This window comes from Marmota monax, unplaced genomic scaffold (assembly GCF_021218885.2).
Source record: "Marmota monax isolate L192 unplaced genomic scaffold, Marmota_monax_Labrador192_F-V1.1 WCK01_AAM20220418_F8-fsc00102, whole genome shotgun sequence".
Classification (NCBI taxonomy): Eukaryota; Metazoa; Chordata; class Mammalia; order Rodentia; family Sciuridae; genus Marmota; species Marmota monax.
This window is the reverse complement of record NW_026692494.1, coordinates 5,261,990-5,285,740: the sequence shown is the minus strand read 5'-3', so window position 1 is coordinate 5,285,740 and position 23,751 is coordinate 5,261,990. Positions and strand designations below refer to the sequence as shown.

The window sequence follows — 23,751 nt, the reverse complement described above, 5'->3', positions numbered from 1 at the left end:
TGAACCAGGCGGTGCCGGTGTCACGTTCCTCAGAGTGGACAGGCTGGGTCATCTGGTCACTCCGCCTGCCGCATCACCCTTCCCAGCCGGGCGCCAGGGTCCGACTGCTGCAGCCCCCTCCCCCAGGTCCCCTCCCTGACGTGAGCTCGCGGTCCCCCTGGTGTGCAGGGCTGCCGAGGGCTGTGCACAGCCGTGGGTGGGCCACAGCTCCTGGGTGTCTCAGGGGACAGGCCTCTGGCACCGTGGGACCCATGTGGGCGGGCTGGGATGAGAGAGCAGAAGGGCCACCACCTCGCGGCACGGGCACACGGACTCGCGGGCACACGGAAGAGCTCCCGCAGCAGGGGGTCCTGGGCTGGGACTCTGAGCCTGAGGTGGCCTGCAGCCTGGCGGTGACAAAACAGCCAGTGCCCCCGGCAGAGGCACACGGAGGGGTAGAGCCACAGCCGCTGCCGTCCTTACACGTCTGGGGACAGCCAGGACGGAAGGCGGGCCAGTTCCTGCAGCCCACCTGGCCACCAGGCCTCAGCCTCCGGGCTCCGTTGGGTCTCACCTCTGTCAGCAGGGGACAGTCAGAGGTCAGCACCACTCCCCGGCCCCTGTCTGGGCAGCTGTCTAGCGGCAGCTGAGTGGGGCCTTGGGGGTCAAGGCCACCGTCCAGGCTGCACCTCACCTCCTGGGGGGACCCACAGGCCAGGGCCGCCGGCAGCTGGGACCCGGAGCCTCCTGAGGCCGCGGCACTGGGCCCTGTCCTTGCTGGCCGTGGCTGGGACCTGCCTTCCCCAAGCCCAGCCTCGGCCCAGCCGCCGCAGCAACTGCCCCTCCTACACCTCAGCGTGGTGACACCGCCGTCACCCTTGCAGGCCTGTGAGCGCCCCAGCCCATCTCAGGGCCTGCCCACACCTGAGCCGGGGTCCAGGCACCAGCAGCAGGAGGGCATCGCCATGAGGTCCTGGCCACGATGGCTCCATGGCCCTGAACCTGCTGAACCGTGAGCCACACAACCCTCTCTTCTCGGCAGAGTTGCCTGTCCTCGGGCGTCCAATTACAGAATCAGAGGGCCACCGACACGGGGTCCCTGCCCAGCAGGTGCCTACCCTGCCCAACTGGAGGGGACGCCTGGGTGGGGCAGCTGACGGTGAGGAAAGCAGGAAGACGCGCCGGTGGCCCCCCAGCAGCACAGCAGCTGTGGTCAGGGACAGTCAGGGATGGTCAGGGCTGCGTCAGTTTTGTGGCACTGTCATGAAATCGCTGAGGCAAGAACCCTTACAAAGACAGAAGGTTAATTGAGCTCACAGTGTGGAGGCTGACAGTCTGAGCAGTGTGCTGCAGAGCCCTGGCCAGGAGCCCCAGTCACTGGCAGTGGAGGCAAAGGAGAGGCTGAGGAGGGGGTGACCTGGGTGACCTGGAGGCAGAGGTGAGGCTGAGGAGGGGGTGACCTGGAGGCAGGCTGAGGCTGAGGAGGGAGTCGGGGTGACCTGGGTGGGGTCCTGGGTGCGCCCTTAGGGTGCATGTCTATCTGGAGAGTGGAGTCTCAGGCCTCCTGGTCAGCACCGAGCCGCGTCCCTCCCCACACTCCCCCGCCCACCCAGGGACGGCGCCTGTCTGTGGACTGAGACCTGTGAAGTCCCGAGCCGGGCGTCCCCTTCCCCCCCCTCAGTGGTGGCCAGCCTTTCGGCCACAGCGGGAACAGGCTGGCTAAGGCCCCGGGGTCCCTGGGCCCACAGAGCGTCCTCCTGGTCTCTCCATTTCACGCAGAGTAAGCGAGGCCCCGGGCGAGCGGCCTGCGAGGGTCCACCAAGAACCAGAAACAGGCCAGAGGCCACATGCCCTCCCCACGCCGCCCCAGGGTGGCCCGGACAAGCCGGTCCCACGTCCCCAGCGCCCTCAGGCACCACCTGAGACGCCCAGGCCCTTGGTTCCATTCACCCACTGGCTGCCAGGTGCCAGGGTTCCTGTTCCCGTGGTGACGAGGCCGCAGTCCTGCCGGGGCTCACTCGCTGGACACATGTGTGCTTGTGACCCGGGCCCTGCCCTGTGGTGGGCTCTCTGGGGGTGAGGACCCGGTGCTTCTCTTACTCTGCGTCCCCTCGGCTTTGGTGGAGGGGGAGGAGAGTCACCTGCAGAAAGGGTGACTTGGGGCCACGTGTCACCTCTCCCGTGCAGGACTCTGAGCAAAGCAAGAGGCTGCAGAATCCTGGAGCTGCCTCAGGCCCCACAGAGGCTGCCAGCAGCCCACTGCACCCCTCTTCCCAGGTGCTTGTGGGAAACGCCACCACGCTGCACCCCAGGCACGCCCACACTGCACCCCAGGCACGCCCACACTGTACCCCCAGGCACGCCCACACTGTACCCCCAGGCACGCCCGCCCCGCACCCCCAGGCACGCCCGCACTGCACCCCCCCCCCCCCCCCCGCACGCCCGCCCCGCACCCCCCGCACCCCCCGGGCACGCCCGCACTGCACCCCGGGGCACGCCCGCACTGCACCCCCAGGCACGCCCGCACTGCACCCCCAGGCACGCCCGCACTGCACCCCCTGGGCACGCCCGCCCTGCACCCCCCAGGCACGCCCGCCCCACACCCCCAAGATTGCATGTGTGCCCTCAGAGTGGGGAGGAGAAGCAACTGAGGGACAGACCCAGGGCAGGCTGGCCGCACTGAGGCTTCTCTGTGGACATTGCAAAACAAAGGGAAGTTCCCATTAAGGGTGACAAAAGTGTTCCCAAACCAGACACACTGCCGACTGCACAGGGAGGGGTGGGTGTACAAGGAGAGGGGGTGTGCAGGTGGGTGGGTGTGCAGGGAGGGGTGGGTGCGCAGGTGGCCTCAGGACACTCAGGGTCCCCGTCCACAGATCAGCCAACGCTGGTTCAAAAATACTCAGAGGGCTGGGGAGGTGGCTCCAGTGGTAGCGCACTCGCCTGGCATGCACGGGGCGCTGGGTTCGATCCTCAGCACCACATACAAATAAAATAAAGATGTTGTGTCCATCGAAAACTAAAAAATAAATATTGAAAAATTCTCTCTCTCTCTCTCTCTCTCTGTCTAAAAAAAAAAATCCTGAAACCCAGTTGCACGGGGTTTGGGCTGTCCACCGCCTCACGTGGCTCCGGCGCTGGACGACGTCCGGAGACGTCCAGAGTGCGCAGGACCAGGCTCCAGATGCCTCAAAAGCACCGGGCACCGCAGGCCAGGAAGCATTCCCAGATCTGGTTCCCGCAGGAGGCCCTGAGCCTCTCCCCACAATGCCACGGTCACCTGCACCTGATGCCACCGAGGCACAGACTTGGAAAAGATCAGAGTGACAACAGGAGAAGGCAAGGCCACGGGCCAGGGCACAGCTGCTTGTCCCTCGTGTGACCCCCAGGAGGCTCTGGCCTGCCCGGGCCTCCCCAGGCCCCTCCCACCAGCCACCAGGGCTTGAGGACCGGGCATGGTGGGCAGCCCCCCAAGGAATGGAGGGGCTTTCTGGGGAGTCCTCGCCTGGTGCCGTGGGACTCAGTCACAGTGACTGGGGCGGCTGAAAAGCCGGCTCCTCCCTGGCGGGGGCCAGAAGGGTAAGGCCAGGCCCTGCACCTGGCTAAGCGCACCCAGAGGCAGCCCTCTGAGGGCCGTCAGGTGACAGATGGCATTTGGGAAAGGTGAGGCCAGGAGAGCAGGAGGGCAGGCCCGCCCCTGGTTCCATGGGGAGGAGAGGCAGCGGGAGGACCCCAGGAGAGGGCGGTGCTGGGACTCAGCAGAGGTCCACCCCCACTGCCCCCCTCTTCCTCGGCAGGCCACAGAGCTAAGGCCTGCAGCGTGAAGGGACCAGGGCCGGCTGGGGGCCACGGGGCCACGGGGACGCTCTGAGCAAGTAACTGGCCAGCCAGCAGTCTGGGAGCCACAGGGGAAGCCTGGGGGCTCCCCCAAGTGACCCTGGTTGGTAATCCAGACTCGGAGCCAGCACCGTGTCCCCGTCAGGCACCTGTGCAGATCTGGGACACCTGCTCTCCCTGCCTGACCCCGGGGCCAGCTCCTGCCACCAAGCAGCCGCTAAGCAGCCAAGTCTCCACGTCCTCCAGCAGGACCAGGGCACCCAGGCCTTCAATGGCAGGACGGGGCCCCTCGGGCCAGACACCTGGCTCCCCCCCGTCCCCCCACAGCCCCGTCGCCCCCCTGCAGCACAGACCAGCCCTGTACCTGTGGCCACAGGTCACCTCCCGCCTGCCCTGAGGCCTCCCTGCTTCCAACGCTTCTTACAAAATTCAGGTGAGACCCGCGAGACGGGGGGACGCGCTTCAGGGCCAGCGCAGCTCCGGGGAGAGCCCTGGTCCACGCCCAGGGCCGGCCACCCTGGAACCCAAGTCAGTGGCATTCAGCACATTCACAGCACGGTGCCACCTTTATCTAGTTCCAGAACGTTCCTTCACCCCAAAGAAGCCCATCCTCATCGGCAGTGCCCCCTCAGCCCAGTCCTGCACCCACGGGTCCACGTCCATCTCTGCAGTCTCCTGTCACCGCCACATGCTATGTCCTGTGTGTCGGGCTCTCACTGAGCACCAGGTCCTTATCTCTGTCGACACTGCAACCGTCACCTCCTCCTGCTGGTGGCCAAGGGACACTCCCAGTGGACGGATACACGTTTATTCACTCATCCGCCAATGGACGTCTGGGTTTTCACTTCAGGGCTGCTATGAGCAGAGCCGTGTGTGTGCGTGTGCATGTGTGTGTGCGTGTGCATGTGTGTGCGTGGGTGTGTGCTGACCTGTCCCACACACTTTCGAGCAGAACTGCTCAGTCATCCGATCCCCTTTTTCCTGTCACCAGTGGCCAGGCCACACCTCCTGTGGCACCTCTGTGCCTGGCTCTGGTGACCGTCATTAGTGTAACTGGCAGCTGCACAGCAGCTGTGTCCTTGTCCTAAGCCCTGTGCTGGGTCACGTCCCCTCGGGTCGGTGCCTCAGTTTCCTCAGACAGGAGCCCAGCACCGTGGAGGGCAGTGTCCCCCTGGACGGTCTGAAGGTCCTGGACAGCGGGGGCTGGGCGCGGGCCCTCCCCGCCTGGGCAGCCTCCCTGGAGGCCTCTCAGGCGTCCTCCTTAGCTCTAGGAGGCTCCACAGCACTGAAGGTCTCTCCTAAGGTGCCCGCTGAGCAGACGGCACCCCGGTGCCCCTCTGCGCCCCACCTGGGCCTCGCCTGGCCCCAGCCAGGTCTGTCCCGTCCCCCTTGAGCCAGGTGACGAGTGTGCCAGGGCTGGAGTCCTGGCAGAGCCCCTGGTCCTCGCCCCCGTTCCCACGTGCAGGCCTCGCCCAGCAGCCGGCCGGCCTGGGCAGGGTCCTGCACAGGGAGCAGCAGCTGGAGGTCCTAGGGGGCAGGTCAGCTCGAGGGACGCTGGGAAGGGGCCCTAGGAGCAGCCCTGCCCACACCTGGTCCTCCAACTGACCGCTCACAGACGCTGCCCAGTTTGTGTTCATCGTAAACCCACGGGCTGGGCGGAGGGGACTGCCCTTCAGAGCCAGCAGCCACCAACTGGCCACCCAGCCCAGTTCAGGGGACCCAGAAGGTGCCCCTGGCCGCTGGGTAGCCCTCAGGGGACGGGAATGAAGGGTCCAGGAAGAGCAGGTCAGCACGGTCATCATGGGCTAGCTCGGGCAGCCTGAGGGCGGAGGCAGGAGGGTGAGGGGTGAGGCCTCGGGCAGCACGGGGGTGACCTGGGGACAGCGAGGAGTCTGGGCCAGGGGCCTCGGGCTGTTTTGGTGACAGCCCAGCTGTGGTGCAGACACCTGCCTCAGCACTGAAGCAGACACTGGGCTCCTGGAGGGTCAGCGGCCGCCGGGGAGCAGCGTCAGGAACATTCTCAGGATGACCACCCAGCCAGGCCCACTCAGACTGCCCGCCCCGCAGCATGTCCCCCAGGCGTGGGGCAGCCTGCCAGGGGGTGCCCTCTCCCGATCTGCTTTCCGGGCAGCCGGGCTCCCCACCCTGACCCTTACTAAGCCACTCCGCGGAGGATCAAGGCGAGACGGCTCGAGACGCAGGGTGGGGGCCGCCGGTGGGCGCTGACATCAGGGCAGAGGAATTCACCCGCCAGCGTCTAGACCGCGGGCTTCTGGGCCCAGAGAGCCAACAGGACGGTGCTGCCACCCAGTGGCCACGGCCCCAAGGGCCCTGCAGGGCCTGAGCACGTGGCGGTGGGGGCGGGTGGTCCCGGCTGGGGGCGCTGCCCGTGGGGGGGCTCAAACCTGCGTCTGTTTAATGAGCTGATGGAAAATGACCAGAACGACTTTCTGCTTTCACGACTGGATTGGCCACTTGGCCCTGGGGACCAGGGCCAGCGCACTCCTGTCCACTGCATCCCTGCCTCCACCGGCTCCAGGCCAGGACACCCCAGGCGTGACAGCCACACACGTCCCCAGATGTGGCCGATGTTCCCTGGGGGCTGAATCACCCCAGATGAGACGCCCACACGCAGGGATCGTGATGGGTCCTTCAGGAGACCCTCTGATTCAGGGGACAGCAGACCAGTTCCCGTGCCGCCCGTCTGGATCAGTGGGTCTCACTGGCCCACGCCACCCGCCCCCGTGCACTGTGACAGCCCCGATGTGCTCCGAGGCGGCTGGCAACGGTGACTGAGGCCTTCTGGCCCACAAACCCAGGGCTATTGATCATGGGGCCCTTATGGTCAGAGTCTGCCAGTCCCTGGTCTAGACGATGCCCGGGAGCTGGCCCTCAGTGACCGTGTAGGAGGCACTCTGTGACTGGGTAGCCCTGGAGGAAATGAGATGGCCCAGAGGGACAGGGTGGGGTGCAAAGCAAAGAGCTGAGGCTAGGGAACCTCGCCAAGAGGGCACATCTGAGCCCCAACCCAAGGAGCAGGCGGTCAGTCGTCCACAGGGAAGGTGTCCGCGGAAGGGCAGCCCGCGAAAATGTCCTGCAAATGTCCTGCACCAGGAAGATGCCACTTGGAAGGGCAATGGGCAGTGCGGTCCATGGCTTACCTGTGGCCTGTGGTGGCTTCCAGCCTGTGGGCAGAGTGGGCGGCCAGGAGGGGACCGCCCGCCTGCGGACTCTAGTGTACTTACAGTCTGTCCTCTCGGGGCAGCCTGCTGTCCACGTTCTAGACGGCAGCCAGATTGTGGCTAGTGCTCTTGACAATCGTGACGAGCCCTGACCAGGGAGCAGTGGTCCTCAACAATCAGATGACCATGGAGGGTCCACCATGCACAACCTCTTAAAACAAGTGTCACCGTCCCTCGGCCACCAGCAGGAGCCAGGTGACACAGCTGCAGCGTGGAGGGACCTGAGGACCTGGTGCTCAGTGAGAGCCAGACACACAGGCCACAGCGTGTGACCAGTGACAGGGGAGCCCAGAGACGGGACTGGACGCACGGGCGCAGGGCGGGGGTGGGAGGAACTGCCTGTGGGGAGGGGCTTCCTTTGGGGGTGGAATGTTCTGGAATCAGTGGTGATGGCTGCACGAATCTGCTTTCAAAGGGGGTCACCCGCTTTTAAAGGGTGAACTTTATCGCCTGTCCGTCGCGCTCTCACTGGGGAAGCAGAGCCAACCAGCAGAGTGAAGGCGGCGGGCGCCACGCGAGGACCAGCCCCAGCCCTGCCCGCCTGCCCGGGGGCCGGCACCCACAGCAGGGCCGAGTCCCGGGAACCTGCCGCACGGGCGCTCAAGGCCGGCAACAGGACGTCACAGGGAGGCCGACGACGGAGCCGCATCCTACGGAAGCAGGTGGAAGTTCTGGAGGGACGCTGACCCCAGCAGGGAGGGCAGCTGCAGCTTCCAAGGGACGGTCCAGCTGCTGGTGGGCTTCGCAGGGCCCCGGCAGCCACGGCCGCCCAGGGCACCCATCTGAGCCGCTGGCGTCCCACAGGGAACATGCCTGTGGCCGCGGCGCTGGCCCCACTGGGCTGTGTGGTGGCCTTGGGTCACCTCCCTGGCTGACAAGGGGACAAGCTCCCGGTGGTCAGCTTCCGTTTTTCCCTGGCTGATGCCCTCCTCCTGGGGGACCTGACCCCTCCCCTCCTGCACCCACCACTTGCTCACTGAGGGCAGGGCCCAGCCCACCTGCCCTGCCTGGGGCTGAAGAGTGTCCACCACGTTCGGAGGACCTCAGAGGACTGCTTTCCTGGAAGTCCCTGTGGAAGCCCAGAACCCAGGTGACCATCTGGAGTGGGGCCTCGGGACAGGCAAGGAAGATTCCGAGAGGCCACAAGGTGGGTCCAGTCCCACGGGACAGGCAGAACGTCCTCCCAGGGGACACCTGGGGCTCCTACCACAGAGGGACACAGCCAGAAGGTGGCCACAAACAAGTCCGGCTGGAGCAGGGTGGCCAGGGAAAGTGGGAGGAAGAGACAGGGAACGTCCGCGTGACCAGGCAAGCAGAGGCGTGGCCAGGGGCCCTGCGGGGGCAGTGCGTCCGGCCATGGATCTCGGACCCGCGGGCTCCGGTTCGATTCCAGTCCCGCAGCGAGGCCGGGTGACGGACCCTCAGAGGCCTGCTCGTCCCCCTGCCACACCCAGGCCGTGAGGAAGGTGGCCGAACGCCCCCCGAGGCCCTGGCACTGCGGAGGGTCCCCTTGGCTCAGGCTGCCCCCAGCGCCGCCTGTCTTCCCGGGGTATTTGTCTCTTGTTGACGGAAGATTATTGTCACTGGACAGAGACCAGCTCCACGGGCCGGGAAGGCCACCACACCCGGGGACCAGAACCCGGGAAGGCCAGTAGTTCTGGGGGACCTGCATGGCCTGTGTCCCTTGAGACCGCACGCTGAGCGGTCAGCAACCCGGAGCTGGCTCCTCCTGAAGTGCGTGGGCCCAAGTGAGGGGACGCTTAGTCCAGGCCCTCGATCCTGCTGGCCGGGGATGCCCATGTCCTGAGAGGCCAGCAGAGGCCCAGGCCTGGGCAGAGGGGTGGAGCCGACCACAAAGGTGGCCCAAGCCCCAGAGTGCCGAGCAGGGGCTCAGACAGACGTCTGCGCTCCTGCGTCCACAGCAACGCTGACCCCCGGCCCAAAGGGGCCACGTGTCCATCAGTGGATGGTGGGATACTCACGGGCCATCCTGACCGCTGCCACAACCTGGACGGGCCTGAGGACAGTGCTCAGCGACAGGCACCAGGCTCAGAGGAGGCGCTGCAGGGTCACCCCAGGAGGCCACCTCTTGGCTGCAGCTGCCCCGGGCAGCCACACTGTGCCCTGCCTGGTGGCCTCAGCAGAGCACAGGTTCCTTCCAGGCCAGCAGACCTGTGGCCGGGGCACGGAGGTCAGGGTCACAGCCCTCCAGCTGCCCCCTCCCAGCATCACAGGGCCAGGGCCCTGGCGGCTCAGGGCTGGCACCCCCCGGGGCAAGAGTGGGGGCCCCAGGCGGGGTCCCGTTGTTGGGCTGCCTGGGTGTGTCCAACCCCCTTCTCTCTCCTTGCTCAAGGACAGGACGCTGGACGGGGATCGGGGACCAGGCTGTGCCCACCACAGGGCTCGGGCTCCCCATGTCTCCATGGTTACCAGGACGCCAGGGGTGGTGCCCTTGGGAGGGGGTGCAGGGGGCGGGTCCTTGTGGGCAAGGCTGCCTCGGGAGGTGGGGTCGCCAGGCCCCCCATTTCCACGGAGCCTCCTGTGACCAGGCCGGGGCTGGGGCTCCAGACAGACCCTCGTGCACCTCTTCTTTGTCTCGGTGCTGGGCATTGGGCCCGGGCGACAGCCCTGAGCTGCACCTGCTCTTTTTAATTTTTTTCCTTTCATCTGAGGCAGGGTCTCAGTGAGGTGCTTAGGGCCTCGCCAAGTTGTGGAGGCCGACCTTGAACTTGGCATTCTCCTGCCTCGGCCTCGGTCCCTGGAGTGAGAGGTGTGCCCACTGCGCCCCTTTTCTGTGATTGACTCTTCGCCTTGGCCCAGCGTGGCGGGGGCTGTCATCACCCCGGCTTTACCAAAGGGAGACGGTGACGGTGGGTGCACCTGAGGCCGGCTCCCAGGTCTGGCTCCAGAGCCACCCACCCGGAGCCGCCTGGCCGGCCGCGTTACCACCTACACCGAGCCTCTGGGACCCCTGCCCTCCACGTCGGGGGCCTGGGCATCTCCCTGCGCCTCGGCTCCCTAACTTGACACAAGGGAGGCGAGATTCCCACTCCGGTGGTCTCGCAGCGGGCTGGATCCTCTGTGGCCCCCACTGCCCTGGGGGTCAAGGGCCATCTCTGCCCGGTGGCTTCCTCACCCCCACCCCCGGGTGGCTGACTCGGCCGGGCAGTGCCTGTGAGTGTCCCTCCTTTGGGGGCACGGTGACTGTTGTGAGTTCTGTCCCTCACACGTCACCGGTCCTGGTCCCAGGTGGCTCACTGTGGGGCCGGTCAGTGGGGGCCTACCCAGGCTCTTCTCTCCCTCCTCTCCCTCAGCCCCGAGCCTCCGGCTGGGCTTGGCCCAGCTCCCTGACCTTAAGGTGCTACAGTCCAGCCCGGACGGTGCACAGGCTAATTCAAATGGCACGGCCAGCAGCTGCCCGTGGCCCTGGGACGTGCCTAGGCTCCTGCTGCTAGGATTCTCCCCCCTGGGAAGTGGAGACGTGAAAGCAGACGTCATCTCGTCTCCACAGGGACGGTGCCTCCGTCACCCGTGCCGCGTAACAAACTGCCGCTCGCCGGGCAGGCCACGTGGTGCCCACGTGGGCTCTCGCGGCTCCCCCGAGTCCTGAGTCGGTGCTTGCTCAGCTCAGCTGGGTCCTCTGCTCCAAGTCTCAGCGGCCAGAACAGGCCCCGAGGAGCTGGGTGACATCGGGAACTTGGGATCCCCTGCCAAGCTTCCTGGGCTGTCGCCGGATCCGCTTCCTGGACACTGTGGGAGGAGGTCTGGCTTCTTGCTGGCCACCGGGTGGAGGTGGCTCTTGGCCCCCAGGGGTCCCTCTGGGGCTCTGCCATGGGCACCCTGAAGGCAGCTGGCACCCTGCCTGACTGCTTCCCTCCAGACTGGCAGGGCGACTCAGGGCCACCCGGGAGCCTCCTCCGGAGCAGCTCAAGCCAGGGGTCAGAGAGGTCACCAAGGTCCCTGGGGGCTCAGGTCGGCTCCATCACAACCAGGCGCCTTGGGAGGCCTCTGGAGGGGGTGGGCGGCAGGGGGGAGGGCAGCTTCCCGCCCTGGGAAGTCGCTGGGCACACCTGCCATGGGGCATCCGCCCTGGGCCCCAGCGCAGCACCCGTGGCCCCCGGGGATGGCTTCCCCACCCTGGGCAGCCCCAGCCCCCAGCACCCACCCACCACGGCAGCCCAGGAGTCCAGCCGCAGGCACCCAAGACCTTGGGAGTGACCACTCCAGATCAACAGGTGGACTGCAACGCTGGCCGAGACCAGGTGACGTGGCCGAGTCCCCTCTTGAGAGTCCCCTGTTCCCCAACAGAATCCAGCCTCTGGGTTGGGAGCCCTGGGCTCTCCTTTGCTCTAGAAACTTGTTCTCAAAACTGTGTCCTTGTTACTGGATTGACATGGGGACAGGACCGAGCTCTCGATAGTGCTGGGATGCATGGTGACAGGCTGTGAGAGGCACATGGCAGCTCAGGTGACAACCCAGTGAGTGACGTGGCGGTCCCCTTGGGACAGTGAGATGCCAGCCAGGTGAGCCTCCTAGATGCCCAGGTGAGAAGGAGGCCACGTGGACCTGGGCTGGGCCTTCGGGTGCCCAGAGCCCGGCCAACAGCCCCCTCCCACCTGCAGCCACCCACAGGGCCGGAGCTCAAGGCGGTGGCAGGTGACGCCTGGTCTGTGGGAGACAGAAGAAGCCGGTGGCCCGGACACCATGTGCAGGCTCAGCGGTGGGAACCAGCCGCCCTGGTGCCAGGGCTCTGCCCACCCCTGTGGCCCACCCAGGAGGAGCCGGCTCTGTGGAGAACGTCACAGAGCTCTGGGACATGGCACCCAGGTCACTTGGGCCCTGCTGGGGACACTGGCGGAGGGCCGCGGGCCGTCCTTCTGCCCAGTTCTCTCCTGTGTCTGTCCTCGTCAGAGCCCCGAGCACCATGTGGCCAGGTGCGGTCAGGGTGGAGGGCGGTCAGGGTGGAGGCCCCAGGTTCCATCCCCAGCACCGAAGAAAAGAGAAGTTCTAAAAACGAACTGGAAATGTCACGGAGGGAAGTTCCGTGTGGACCACGGTTGTCTGCCCACGAGGTGGGGCTTGGTTCCCCTCTCCCAAGTGCAAGTGGGACTCGGGGACTGGGTCCCAAAGGGCAGGACAGGCCAGGCTGGCCCTGGCGACCCCTCCTCCAGCAGGAGGTCCAGATCAATGTCACGGTGACGTCCTGTGGGTCTCAGCACCCTGGCAGGGCGAGGAGGGACACCTCTTGGGCACATTTGTCCCCAAGTCTTGTGACCTTGGTCTAACCCTGAAACCAGACGAGCTCCCGTGAAGAACCCCCTGCAGAATGCCGGCCAGGCCCCCAGACGGTCAGGCGACCGGGGACGCCTCGAGCTGTCACAGCCCAGAGGAGCCTGAGGATCTGATGGCCAAGCACCACGGGGCTCCTGGACCCGACAGCACGAGATGGGAAGGGGGCCACGGTGTGAACTGGGGTCCCGCCGACGGGGAGCAGGGAGGGGCGGCGGAGCTGGACTCTGTAAGTCCACAGCCTGGTCCGGAGCTCACCAGCGCCACTCAGAGACGCGTCCAGTAACAATAACAGGTGACCCAGGCCGGGGCCCTCACGGGCCTTCCCGCTGCGCTCGGTCCCCGGGATGGAGCCACCTCGGAGCCACGCCCCAGCCCTGTCTACTTTTTATTATTCTGACACTTGTTGTGGTTGCGACGGACAGATGCCTTGACCTTATTTATTTACGTGGCGCTGAGGCCGAACCCCGCGCCTCCCACGTGCCCCGCGAGTGCCCTGTCCGGAGCCCAGCCCAGCTGCCTGCTTTATTTGAGGCCGGGTTTCCTCAGTTGCTGAGGCTGGATTGAACTCCCATCCTCCTGCCTCGGCCTCCCGGGTGGGTCTCTGGGATGACAGGCGTGGCCACTGCCCCGCCCTAACAGGACACTTTTGTAAGCTGTCCCGACACACCCAGCCACGTGGGTCCCCGCGGCTTGCCTTCTCCAGCCCCGAGGGCCCTCTCCGCTGCGCCCACCCATCTGTTAGGCGTGTGCTCCCCCACGCGGACCCCCACACCCACCCAGGTGAGTTCCCTCCAGCCTGCACTGGGCTCCCCCGTGTCCCCACAGTCCCTGGTTGAAGCGTGACAGTCACCCCCACGTGTGCCTTGAGTCAGAGGGGGCCGGGGCTCCGTGAGTGCTGGCGAGGCGGCTGTGGGCGGTTGCTTAGCGACGGCACACGTCTGCTGCCTGGGCTCCTGGGCAGCTGGGCACCGCCCCTCGGGGGACGCCCTGCTCAGGGCCGCAGACGGCACCCTCCGCGTCTCGGGGTTGGCGGTGGTGAGCTTGGAGGTGACAACAGCTGCTGGGGACACCAGCTGGCTCTACGGGGCGGAGGGCGGGCTTGTGTCCCTGGGGCTTGGTGGGGACGGAGACGCCCCAACACAAAAGACAGAGAGTGACCTGACTGTCCCCGAGGGGAGTCCTGGTGGGGCCACCCGGGGCATGGTGGGTGGCCTCCCCCAGATCGTCCACACCCTTCAGTCAGAAACCTCCCTGGGCCAGAGCCACCCCAGGGGAGACCCCTCGATCCCGGGGCCCCGGAGGCCCTGTCCCATGCTCACCTGCCCTCTGAGGCCCGGGACGCTGCCCAGCAACATGCCCAGGCTGGTGAGGCCGGGAGCCCTGGTCTCCACCATCTGCCCTGGGTGTGCTCTGTTGTCTGTGAGCAGGAAGGGGACTCAGTGCTTCCTGAATGATGACCGCAGGGCCACCTGGGTGCTGTGGCACCATCAGCTGGTGAGTGGGGGAGAGGGTGGGCACGTCTGCCCAGCACAGCGCCCTCCAGTGCTAAGGGACCGAAGTCCCCGTGTCCGAGGCAGCGCGGTGACCGGAGGCCGGCTGTTCAGCGCCAGGCCAGGCAGACGAGGCTGCCCCCTGGGACTTCCCTATGCTGACCAGGGTGGGCAGGAGCCGACTCGATTGTTTTTCCAAAAATGTACGCAGGGTCCCCTGGGCACTGAGGACCAGCTGGGCCGGGCGGTCTTCTGGGGGTGCCCTGGGCTCTGCAGGGGCTGCAGGACTCCCAGCTGTGAGGACCTCACGGGTCCCCAGGCAGGGCCCAGTGTCCCTGGGGCAGGATCACCCAGGTGGGCCCTGCGGGAGAGGATCGCGTCTGAGCTCCCTGTGCGTCAGGAAGTCCCCGTGCCACGGAGCAGACAGGGGAGGGGGCTGCGGCTGGTCCTGCCGTGGGCTGGGCACTGGCCACCACCAGTGCCTGCCCGGGCAGAGCGGGTCCAGGACCCCCCGTACGCCTGGGCAGTCCCTCCAGGGAACAGCCTGTCCATGGGCAGAAGCAGGGTAGTGTGTGTCACAGCCCCCCGGGACAGGCGGAAGGTGGCCCTCCCAAGGCCAAGCCGCAGACAGGCTCCAGCCGACTCCAGCAGGCCCCCGGAGCCTCCCGAGGACAAGGACGCTCAGAGAGGCCACTCAGCCCGCCAGCCACGGCTGAGGAGCCCTGGCCTGAGAAGCTCCAGCGGCTCGGCCACAGGGCCCGGGTCCTTCCTGGTGCGTCCCTGTCCCACCACTCCAGGCCAGGAGCTCCCCAGTGACATCGCCCAGGGTCCCTGTGTGGGGGGGTAGGGCACCCAGAGCGGATGAGAGACCCGTGAACTCTGAGGAAAACAACGGAGCCGCCCCCGTTCACCAGAGGTCACCGCGGGCAGGCGTGGGGGCAGGCGTGGGGGCAGGCGTGGGGGGCAGGCGTGGGGGGCAGGCGTGGGGGCAGGCGTGGGGGCAGGCGTGGGGACAGGCGTGGGGGCAGCCCTGGCCGGGTGGCCTCCTCCCACCCTGCATGCCCGCTCCCCTGGCCGGCGGCAGCCAGACACCTCCACCTGGCAGAGGCCTCTGCTCCCGCACAGGGACAGGGAAGATGGCCCAACCCTGAGCTGGGAGGTGTCAGCCCTTTCCAGGCCAGGGCACCGGGGGGTGGGGACGGTCACCCCGGCCTGGTGAGGGTCGTCTCCACGCCCCGGCTGCCCCTCTGCCGTGGCCACACATTCATTCCCGGCCTGGGTGGGCTCGGGGCCCTGGTGGGTGTGGACACTAGGAAACGCGCCAGCTGTGACACAGGGGCCCGCAGCATGGGGGACGCCAGCCTAGTGTCCTGGAGTCTCTCTGCTGGGCACCATGGCCAGGCCAGCGGCGGGTGGCAGAGCTGCAGGGCCGTGGGGGACTGCAGGACCCGCGGCCTCCTCTGCCCCCGGCGGCTGCTGGTGGCAATGGCCGGGTTCCCTGGGGACTGGCAGAAGCTCTCTGTTTTTTCAGTTTTTAGCTTTACCTTTATTTTGTGTATTTATTTATGTGGAGCTGAGGGTGGAACCCAGGGCCTCACCGTGCCAGGCCTGCCCTGCCCCAGCCCAGCCCCCAGAACAGCAGGATGCAGCGCTGTCCCCTGAGGGTGGCCGTGGCCCTCACTTGGCGACATCCGGGTGACCTGAGGCTGCCCCAGAAAGACTGACTCAGCATGGAGACCCCGGCCCTCCAAGCCTCAGAGGAGTCCAGCAGCCGGCCTGGTGCTGCTGGGGACAGAGGTGAGGTCAGGGTGGGCGCTCCTTGGCCGCCGTCCCCCACGGCTGCCACCTGCCATGGCTCTCTGGCCACATCCTGGCCCCGCAGGTGCTGAGCAGCGACCCTGCTCCCCCCAGGCCAGGGGTCCCTCCTCCAGCCATGGCCACCACAAACGTCTCCACCTGCGAGTGTCCCCAAGTGGGGCAGGGCCACCGTCACCCCCCGGGCCAGGCCAGCACAGCGGCATCTCAGACGGCCCGAGACGCAGGAGACGCGCGGCCAGGTGCAGACACAAGAGCGAGGCCGAGACCAAGGACGCGGGCCCAGGTGTGCCAGACCCTCCTGGGCAGAGCCACCGCGGGGGTCAAGGTTTCCACAAGCCCCAAGGAAGGTCAGCACCGCGGGTGACCGAGGAATCACCGGGGAGAAGGCCACGGTCACAGACCCCTGCCAACCACGGTGGGAGGTGCAAACGGGCACGGCCTGAGGGAGGGCGCCCTGGAGGCCACAGGCAAGAGGCCAGCCTCACAGAGCGCCTGTGGACCTGCCCGCGGGCCCCCCGCCCAGAACCCCAGAAAGCCAATGCAGAGACGCTCTTAGTGGACAGGCCGCACAGACACGGGACCCAGGCGGCCCCAGGCCGGCTTGCAGAGCCCCAAGGTGACAAGTCAGAGGAGGGACAACTGCCCAGCTCAGAGGGTGCACCCCGCAGCCTGGGACTGTGGACGGCCAGGGTCAGCGAGACTGAGGACACGGGCTGCTGGCTCTGACGCTGGAGGAGGGGGACGAGGACCATCTCTGGGCCTCAGTGGGGCCAGCCTGCGGCACCGGGGCTCCGGGCCTGGTTCGGCCCAGCGAGGCCGCTCTGTGCTCCTGGCCACAGGGTCAGGCCCAAGCTCTGTGCTGGTGTCGGCCACGCAGCCCTGGTGGCCGTCACCGCAGCCCCGGAGCCCACGCCCACCCCTGCTCTCTGTGGGAGTCCTGCTTGGGGACAGGGCTTGGGTCAGGTCTGGTGGGCAGCCTGTGGCGCTCCGGGAGGTGGAGGCCACCACAGCCTGCTCCTTGCTCCCTGGCCTCCACAGAGGCCCAGAGCCAGGGCCAACCCGCCACACCGCGGCAGCCGCCCAGCGAGCGTCTGTCCCCACCGGGCACGCGCCTGTCCCACTCCATGTCACCTTCCCACCTCCGCCTGCTCCTGCTGACTGAGGCTGAGGGTCTCTTGGGGCTTTCCCCGGGCGGGTCCAGCACCATGAGGTCCCCACGCTCCATGAGCTCACGGCTGTACCCCTGCCACGCCCTCGTGCGCCATGTCCTCCCCTGCCCAGCACTGCCTGCTCCACCGGGGCCACCGTGGTCATCTCCTCCACCAGAAGACGTCCGTGGGCTAAGGCACAGATTCTCAGCCTGGTGTGGCGTCACACAGGCGCATGGCCCAGGACGCCTCCTGGGGCTCCGGGGCCACAGGTGCCACCTGGCTCTGAATGGCCTCCGTCACCTCCATCCCCTCTGTCACCTCCCTCACCTCCATCACCGCGGCAGAATGTGGAGTGACCACAGTCCCAGCCTCACCACTGCCCACCACCCTTCTGTCCCCACAGACTTGACCCTTCCATAAATTTCACACAAGGGACACCCACAGCGCTGGGCCACGGGCCCCTCCTGTGCCAGCAGCCACCCTGGTGACCACCGAACCTGGGCCTAGCCTCACCCGTGACTGTCACAAAGAACCTTCCCCATCTGCCCTCCTGCCAGGGCACAGAGGGGTGCCAAGGTCTGAAGGTGGCTTGTCACCCAGGCTTGTGACCGTCACAGTGGTCAGCGGAACACTTTGATGTCAGTGTTGAAAGCAGTGGGATTAAGGGGTGGGCTGAGTGGGAGGGGACCAGGAGGTGACGGTCCCAGGTGGGGAGGGTGGACTGCACAAGATGGATGGTTTGGCCCAGCGCAAAAGGGCAGTTTGCTGTAAGAGAGTGACCCGGCCCTACCCAGGTCTCTTGCATCAGCTCTGGCCACGTCACCTCTGCACACAACACTCCCCATCTCCCCTGAGCTCCCACTACATGACATCACCTGTCCTGCTGGGATACAATACAAGGTACAGTCACCGGATCCTGCCTCCAAAACTATGAGCCGGAATGAACCTTTCTTATATTTAAAGTAACCAGCCTTGGGTGCTTTGTCATAGCAACAGAAAACAGACTGAGACGAGTTTCTAATACACTTTCCATTCAAAGACAGCTCTGGCCTTGGCCATGACTACTGTTGGGTCACTCAGGACAAAAGCTCCCTCTTAAAACTTGCTGGGGTGGAGTTCAGATGACCAAAAGGCAGGTGGCACAGCCGTGTGCTCCCTGTCCTGACGCTGTCCAGAGCTCTTGAGGACCAGCCCCACCAGTGCCATGGCTTCACACACAGCAGGACACGTTGTGAGGAACCCCGCACAGTCCCTGTTCCCCACTGTTCATGCACAGTCTTTGTGGTAAGAAGCCCCCGGACACAGGGCAGGTCACAGCGGACGCCTCCTGGACAGCCGCCCAACTCCCCTCTCGGCCTGACTTCAAGAGCAGCGACGGAACACGAGAGCCAAGGGCAGGTGGCAGCACGTACCTGTGCGGGAGCGACCTCCACCGCGTCCGTCACCCAGCCCTCGCTTCCTGCAAGAGAAACACAGCGTGAGTTGGCACCACTTTGTGGGAGGTGCTGGAGGTGGGCGCAGGGTTGGCACGGAGGGGCATGCCCTCAGGGGACGCCAGAGGCCCACCAGTCCTGCCTTCGGGGCCCTTCTGCGGGACCAGTGGGAGGCTTCGGCCTGTGGGCAGGATAAACCCCAGGGGCCACCTGCCCGAGGGGCGTTGTCCCCCTCCCCCAGGTGTCGCTAACAAAGTCTCCACGTCTGAGAAGAGGACTCCCGGCCAGGGTGGACAGCTGCACGGCCTTCCTTGTTTGCAAATGTGCTGTCCACCTGCCCTTCCCCAAGTTACCACCAAAGTCCACAGTCCAGGGAAGCAAGCCTCGGTCCCCAGGAGCAGGTGGGGACAAGCAGGTCTCTGAGCAGCCTGAGGCCGAGCTCCAAGGCTGGCCTGAGCGTCTGGGGACCGGGCCCTGGGGACTCCACCCCCCGTGACAGGAGGGGCTCCTGGGCCTGAGCCGTGGGGCCAACAGTGTGGCTTCTGCTCAGCCCCTGGGCGCCTCTGGATCTGGGATCTCAGCACGCGCCAGGCAGAGGGGCCGCGTGTCCCCCACTGACCCCAGGCGCTGGGTCTCTGTGAGCTCTCAGCGACTTTCCACAGGTGTGTTGTGGGGACCAAGTGCACCCTGTGGGACTCCCTGGGAGGAGACTCTGGAGGCCCTGCCTGGTCCCCAAGTGCCCCCACATGCGGTTCCCACCTCTGACTCTGCTCTGGGTCCTGTCACTAAGAACCGCAGCTGGGAAAACGGCCCGTGCTGAGACCTGCTGAGACCTGAGGACCCCAGCAGGGCACCAGGCCTGGGGTGGCCTAGGAACCCCAGTATACAGCTGGGGCCCAATTAGTGCTGGCTCCAAGGGATCTGACACGTGAGAAAGGCTACTCGTTCCTGAGTACTTTCCCAGAACCCAGAGCCCTGGTCTTTCTGGAAAACCTCAGGCCCACCCAGGCCAGAGGGGGCAGGAGCCGGCCAGACTGTCGGGTCACAGAAAGTAGGGAGAACCGGGGTGCACAGCCCAGAGGAGCCGCGGTCCCAGGTGCCATGCTGGGCGGGGAAGGGATACGGGGAGAACAAGAGGTCCGAGGACACTGGAGTCCAGCAATGGGAACGTGTCCCCAAGGGGTTCTGGTTGTCACAAATCCCCTGAGGTTGGGTAAGATGCCGGCGGGAAGGGACTGCTGCGTTCTGAGGGGCACGGAAGCCCCAGTGTCCTTAGAGGCTCGTCTGAAATTCTAAAATTAAAAGTCACTTTTTGTGTATTTGCTTATTTATTTACTACTGGTGCCAGGGAGGGGAGCCAGGGAGGGGAGCCAGGGAGGGGAGCCAGGGCTCCACCACTGAGCAGACCCCGACCCTTTTCATTTTTTATTTGGAGACAGGGTCTCGCTATGTTGCAGAGGCTGGCCTTGGACTTTTGATCCTCCTGCCGCAGCCTCCGGAGCCTCTGGGATCACAGGGGTGGCCACCACGGCCAGGTCACAGCAGATTTTAAAACCACTCACAGCTTTGAGGATGTGGGCTCCTCTGCACCCAAGGACAGGAGAGCGCAGCCCCCCACGCTGCCTGCAGGTGGCGCCCGTGCCACAGGAACACGGGGCGCCCTGGGACGCTGGTGGCCGGACCCTGCAGGACCCCGTCCACACCAGGGCCGGCGGAGGGGCTGCAGTCAGCAGGGTCAGTGGCGAAGGGGCCGGGACGCCAGGCCTCTGCCTCGCGGGCCCCACCCATGCGCAGACTGGTGGCTCCGCACAGACTGGGGGGGGGGGCTGGCGGACAGTGCAGGAGGGATGGTGCACCTCTCATCCACCAGGGACACTGTCCACGCCAGGAAACAGGGCGACACAGGCACTGGCCGGAGAGAGGGGGTCAGTCTGGACGCTGGAAGGGCAGTGCACTGCTGGGCGCAGTCAGACCTGCACGGCCCAGAACATTCCGCCACCCCAAGAAGCCCGTCCCACGAGCGGCCCCTCCCAGCCCTGTCCCGCAGGTCCACTCTGGACCCCCTGTGGCTGGGTCACATTCTGTGTCTGGCTCTCACTGACCATGAGGTCCTCAGGTGTCACACTGCAGCTGTCACCTCACTCCTGCCTGGAGGACTCTCCCAGTGGACAGAACATGCTGTGTGTCCCCTGACGGGCACCTGGGTAGCCTCTGCCTCTTGACAGACATGAGACGCGTCTGTCTCATGAACATGTAGAGGACGGCTCCTCACCAGCCTGTCCTCCCCTCCTGCCCATGACCTGTCCCTGAGCCACCAGGCAGCTGCTGCAGGCCCCCGGGGCTGCACCCCAGAGCAGAAGGACGGGCAGAGAGAGGGACGGGCAGAGAGAGGGACAGTGGGGCAGAGAGAGGGACGGGCAGAGAGAGGGACAGTGGGGCAGCAGCTGGCGCCCGGCTGTCCCGTCGACCCTCACCCACCCCCAAGTCAGACAGAAACGCTGCGTCCATGTCTCGTGTCTCCCACGAGGAGCCCCAGGCCCCGGAGCGGGGACCTCTAGAGTCAGGGCAGGATGGACCGCGGGGCCCTGCTGGACAGCGGGTGTGAACCGGGTTGGACCAAGAGTGGGGCCGGGTGCAACGGGGCAGGAAGGCCAGGTAGAACCGGCCCCATGACCCGAGGGGACAATCTGTCACTCTGAGGAAACAGACGTCAGGGGACACCCCAGTGCTCCCCTGCCCCCCACTGTGTCCCGGGAAGTGCTGCTGACAATCCGTCTGGTCTGTGGGCTTCGTTTTCTTTCTTCTTTTTAGATTAGGACCTCACCCAGAGGACCTGGTGCTGAGGACGTGAGAGGGGAGGACGGCCAGGCAGGAGCAGCGGTCTGTCTGAGCACAGCGAACGTGACCCGATACACAGCCGGTGCCCGGGGGGGGGGCCGGAGCCCACAGGCAGGACCCTGCGAGACGGCGCCCGCCCTCCCTCCCAGGCGCTCCCCCACACGCGGCAGAGGTCCCGGATCCCAGGCTCAGAGCGCACGGCTCTCAGGCGGCACCCACCAGGCCCTCTGCCAGGGCCTCTGGTGCCCCGTGCCCACGGGCATCCTGTTTTAAAGCCAAGCCCCCCACCAGAGGCAGGGACTGGCCAGCTTTGGGGCCTTTGGCTCACACACGGGGCCACATGCCAGGGCAATACCAAGGGGACCCTTGCCCACTGTGTGGCACAGGGGACAGCCTGAAGAGCGAGGGACCCTGGAGGGCCAGCAATGCCCCAGGCCCCTCTGCCTCGGTTGACCTTGGCAGCCCTCCTCAAGGGCAAAGTGACAGCTCAGAGGACAGAGCTGGCACTGCGAGCCCCAGACCCTCCCCAGCAGGAAGGGACTGGCTCTGGCTGGGGACAGGGACGGAGCTGGTGGCCCCAGGGCAGACGGCAAGGAGAGGGACAGAGAGACGCCAAGACTGGGCACGGCCCTCTCTGGCACACCCTCCTGCCCTCCTGGCAGGGCCGTCCTCTGTCCAGAGCCCCCTTTGAACACAGCAGCAGCCCTGGAGCCAGGGACACGGGACAGTCCTGGTCCTGCAGGGGCTGAGCAGCGTCCCTGGGCTCCACCCCTCCCCGTCATGACAGCCACCTGTCCCCAGGCATCACCAAGGTCCCCCGTGAAGGGCTGAGCCAGGGCAAGGGGACAGCAGGACCTTGCCACGGCAGCCCCAGCCCACCTGGGCTCTGGCTCCGAGAGATGCCCCAGACAAGTGCCCATGAGGCTGTCTCCAAGTCCCCGCCTGGGGACACCATGTGGAAGGCCCACGGTGCGCTGGCTGCTGGGGACCCGCAGGCACCCAGGTGGCCCTCCCCGGCCACCTTCCTGAGCAGCGGGGCCAGCAGCTCTGGGGTCTGCAGGGTCCCGCCTCCCCTCCGCCCGAGGATGACCATCTGCTGAGACCTGGCTCTGTCCATGGTGAGGAGTGTGAGAGCAGCTGGGCCAAGGGGAGGGACGGTGACCCAGCCGCGAGCCACTGCGGACTCCAGCAGGCGGCGCTGTCTGGGGACGGGCTCCCGGCCCAGCACACCGAGGCTGGAAGGTTCTCTGTGACCACCTGGGCCCCAACTCCCCCCACTCTGCCAGGACACCCCAGTCGTGACAGCCACCAATGTCCCCAGACATGGCCGGGGCTCCCTGAAGCAGAATCTGCTCAGAGCGAGACCCTGCTCTGAGGGTGCCCCAGGGCAGGGACAGCGGGACCCAGCACTGACCACAGGCAAGCCCTGCCCACTGCGGCTCCTCGGGGCATCACGTGGGTGGCCGGGCAGCCTCGGGCCCACAGCCCACGCTGGCACCCAGCCCGCAGCAGAGGCACCTCGCCTCCCGGGGCTGCCAGCCGCAGCCTTCGCCATCACCACAGCAACCGTCTAAATATGTCACCCAGGAGCGCTGACTGAGGGGGAGCAGGGGGGCCGGGTGACAGGTGACACTCCCCCGGCTGGGGTGTAGGCGAGGGGGGGACAAGGGGGTGGCACCAGATTCCAGGGTGGTCACAGGCCCGACCTGGAGCCCCGTGAGGCCCCGGGGTTAAAGGGCAGCAGGCCAGCGGCTTGGTCCACGTCCCTGGTGTTCTTGAGGCCCCTGACCCCACCTCCACCCAACACGGAGTGTCCCTGGTCTACACGCCGCCCGCAGAAGCCATTCGGGTGCCTGCTGGGGGCAGGAAGCTCAGGAGCTCTTCCCAAATAAGAACACAGGCCCCCTGGGCCCCGGGGACAAGGCCGACCTTCCCTGGGGGCAGAAACGTCCCCTGTGCTCTGCGGTCACCCCAGGCCCACTCGTCAGAACCGTGATGCACAGAGGCAGACACCGAGGTCTGGGAAGAGGCCAACCTGGGACAAGAAAAGAAAGTGAGTACAAACCCATTTCTTCTCCATTCAGAACCACAAGAGCTACGCCGAGGCCGGGGAGCGGGGTGGGGACAGTCCCGCCTCCCGGTGGCACTCGGCCTGCAGTGAGCCGGCCCCTCCCCAGCCTCCGCCCACGGCTGCGGCCTCCTGTCTGAGTCGTCGCCAGGGGGAACAGGCGGGCGTCCAGCCGTGCCCGAGGCGGGGCAGAGGGGCTCTGTGGTCAGGTCAGGAGCTGCTGTGCCACTTAGGGCCTGGATCCTGCTCGAGGAGCCGGACCTGGGCTCACAAAGGGCTCCATCAAGGGGCAGAGGATGAGTCTCAGGTTCCTGGCCCGTGGCAGCTGCCACCTGTGCCCTGCTGTCCCTGAGGCAGCCGCAGACCCTGCACAAAAAAGGGGCACAGCTGGTGCCAACAACACTTCATTCACAAAGTCAGGTGGCTTGGATTTGGCCCACGGGGGGCAGCGAGACGCAACAAGAGTCCATGAGACAGCAGAGTCGCCCCACTCCAACCCGGCACCTCGTGGGGCGCTGCCCATCTTCCTGGTCACCTCCACGTCAGCCAGGCACGGAGGGGACGCCTGTCATCCTCGGTGCTCGGGAGGCTGAGGCAGGAGGA

At 66.4% G+C, this 23,751-nt stretch overlaps 1 protein-coding gene across 5 annotated transcripts in view; it reads right to left on the bottom strand.

The window, feature by feature from the left end:
* Nucleotides 1-23,751, bottom strand: part of Gng7 (G protein subunit gamma 7) — a 73,892-nt gene that overhangs the window by 34,569 nt on the left and 15,572 nt on the right. For 3 of the 5 annotated variants that reach the window (XM_046444201.1, XM_058579233.1, XM_046444203.2), the window contains exon 2: nt 18,222-18,268. Coding sequence is in view for 1 of the 5 variants with exons in the window: in XM_058579232.1 (XP_058435215.1) it covers nt 18,172-18,268 (97 nt within the window). In the remaining 4 variants the exon portion in view is untranslated. Of the gene's footprint in view, nt 1-17,738; nt 18,269-23,145; nt 23,185-23,751 lie in introns of those variants that run through there. The other 2 variants (XM_046444202.2, XM_058579232.1) reach the window with 2 other exon arrangements.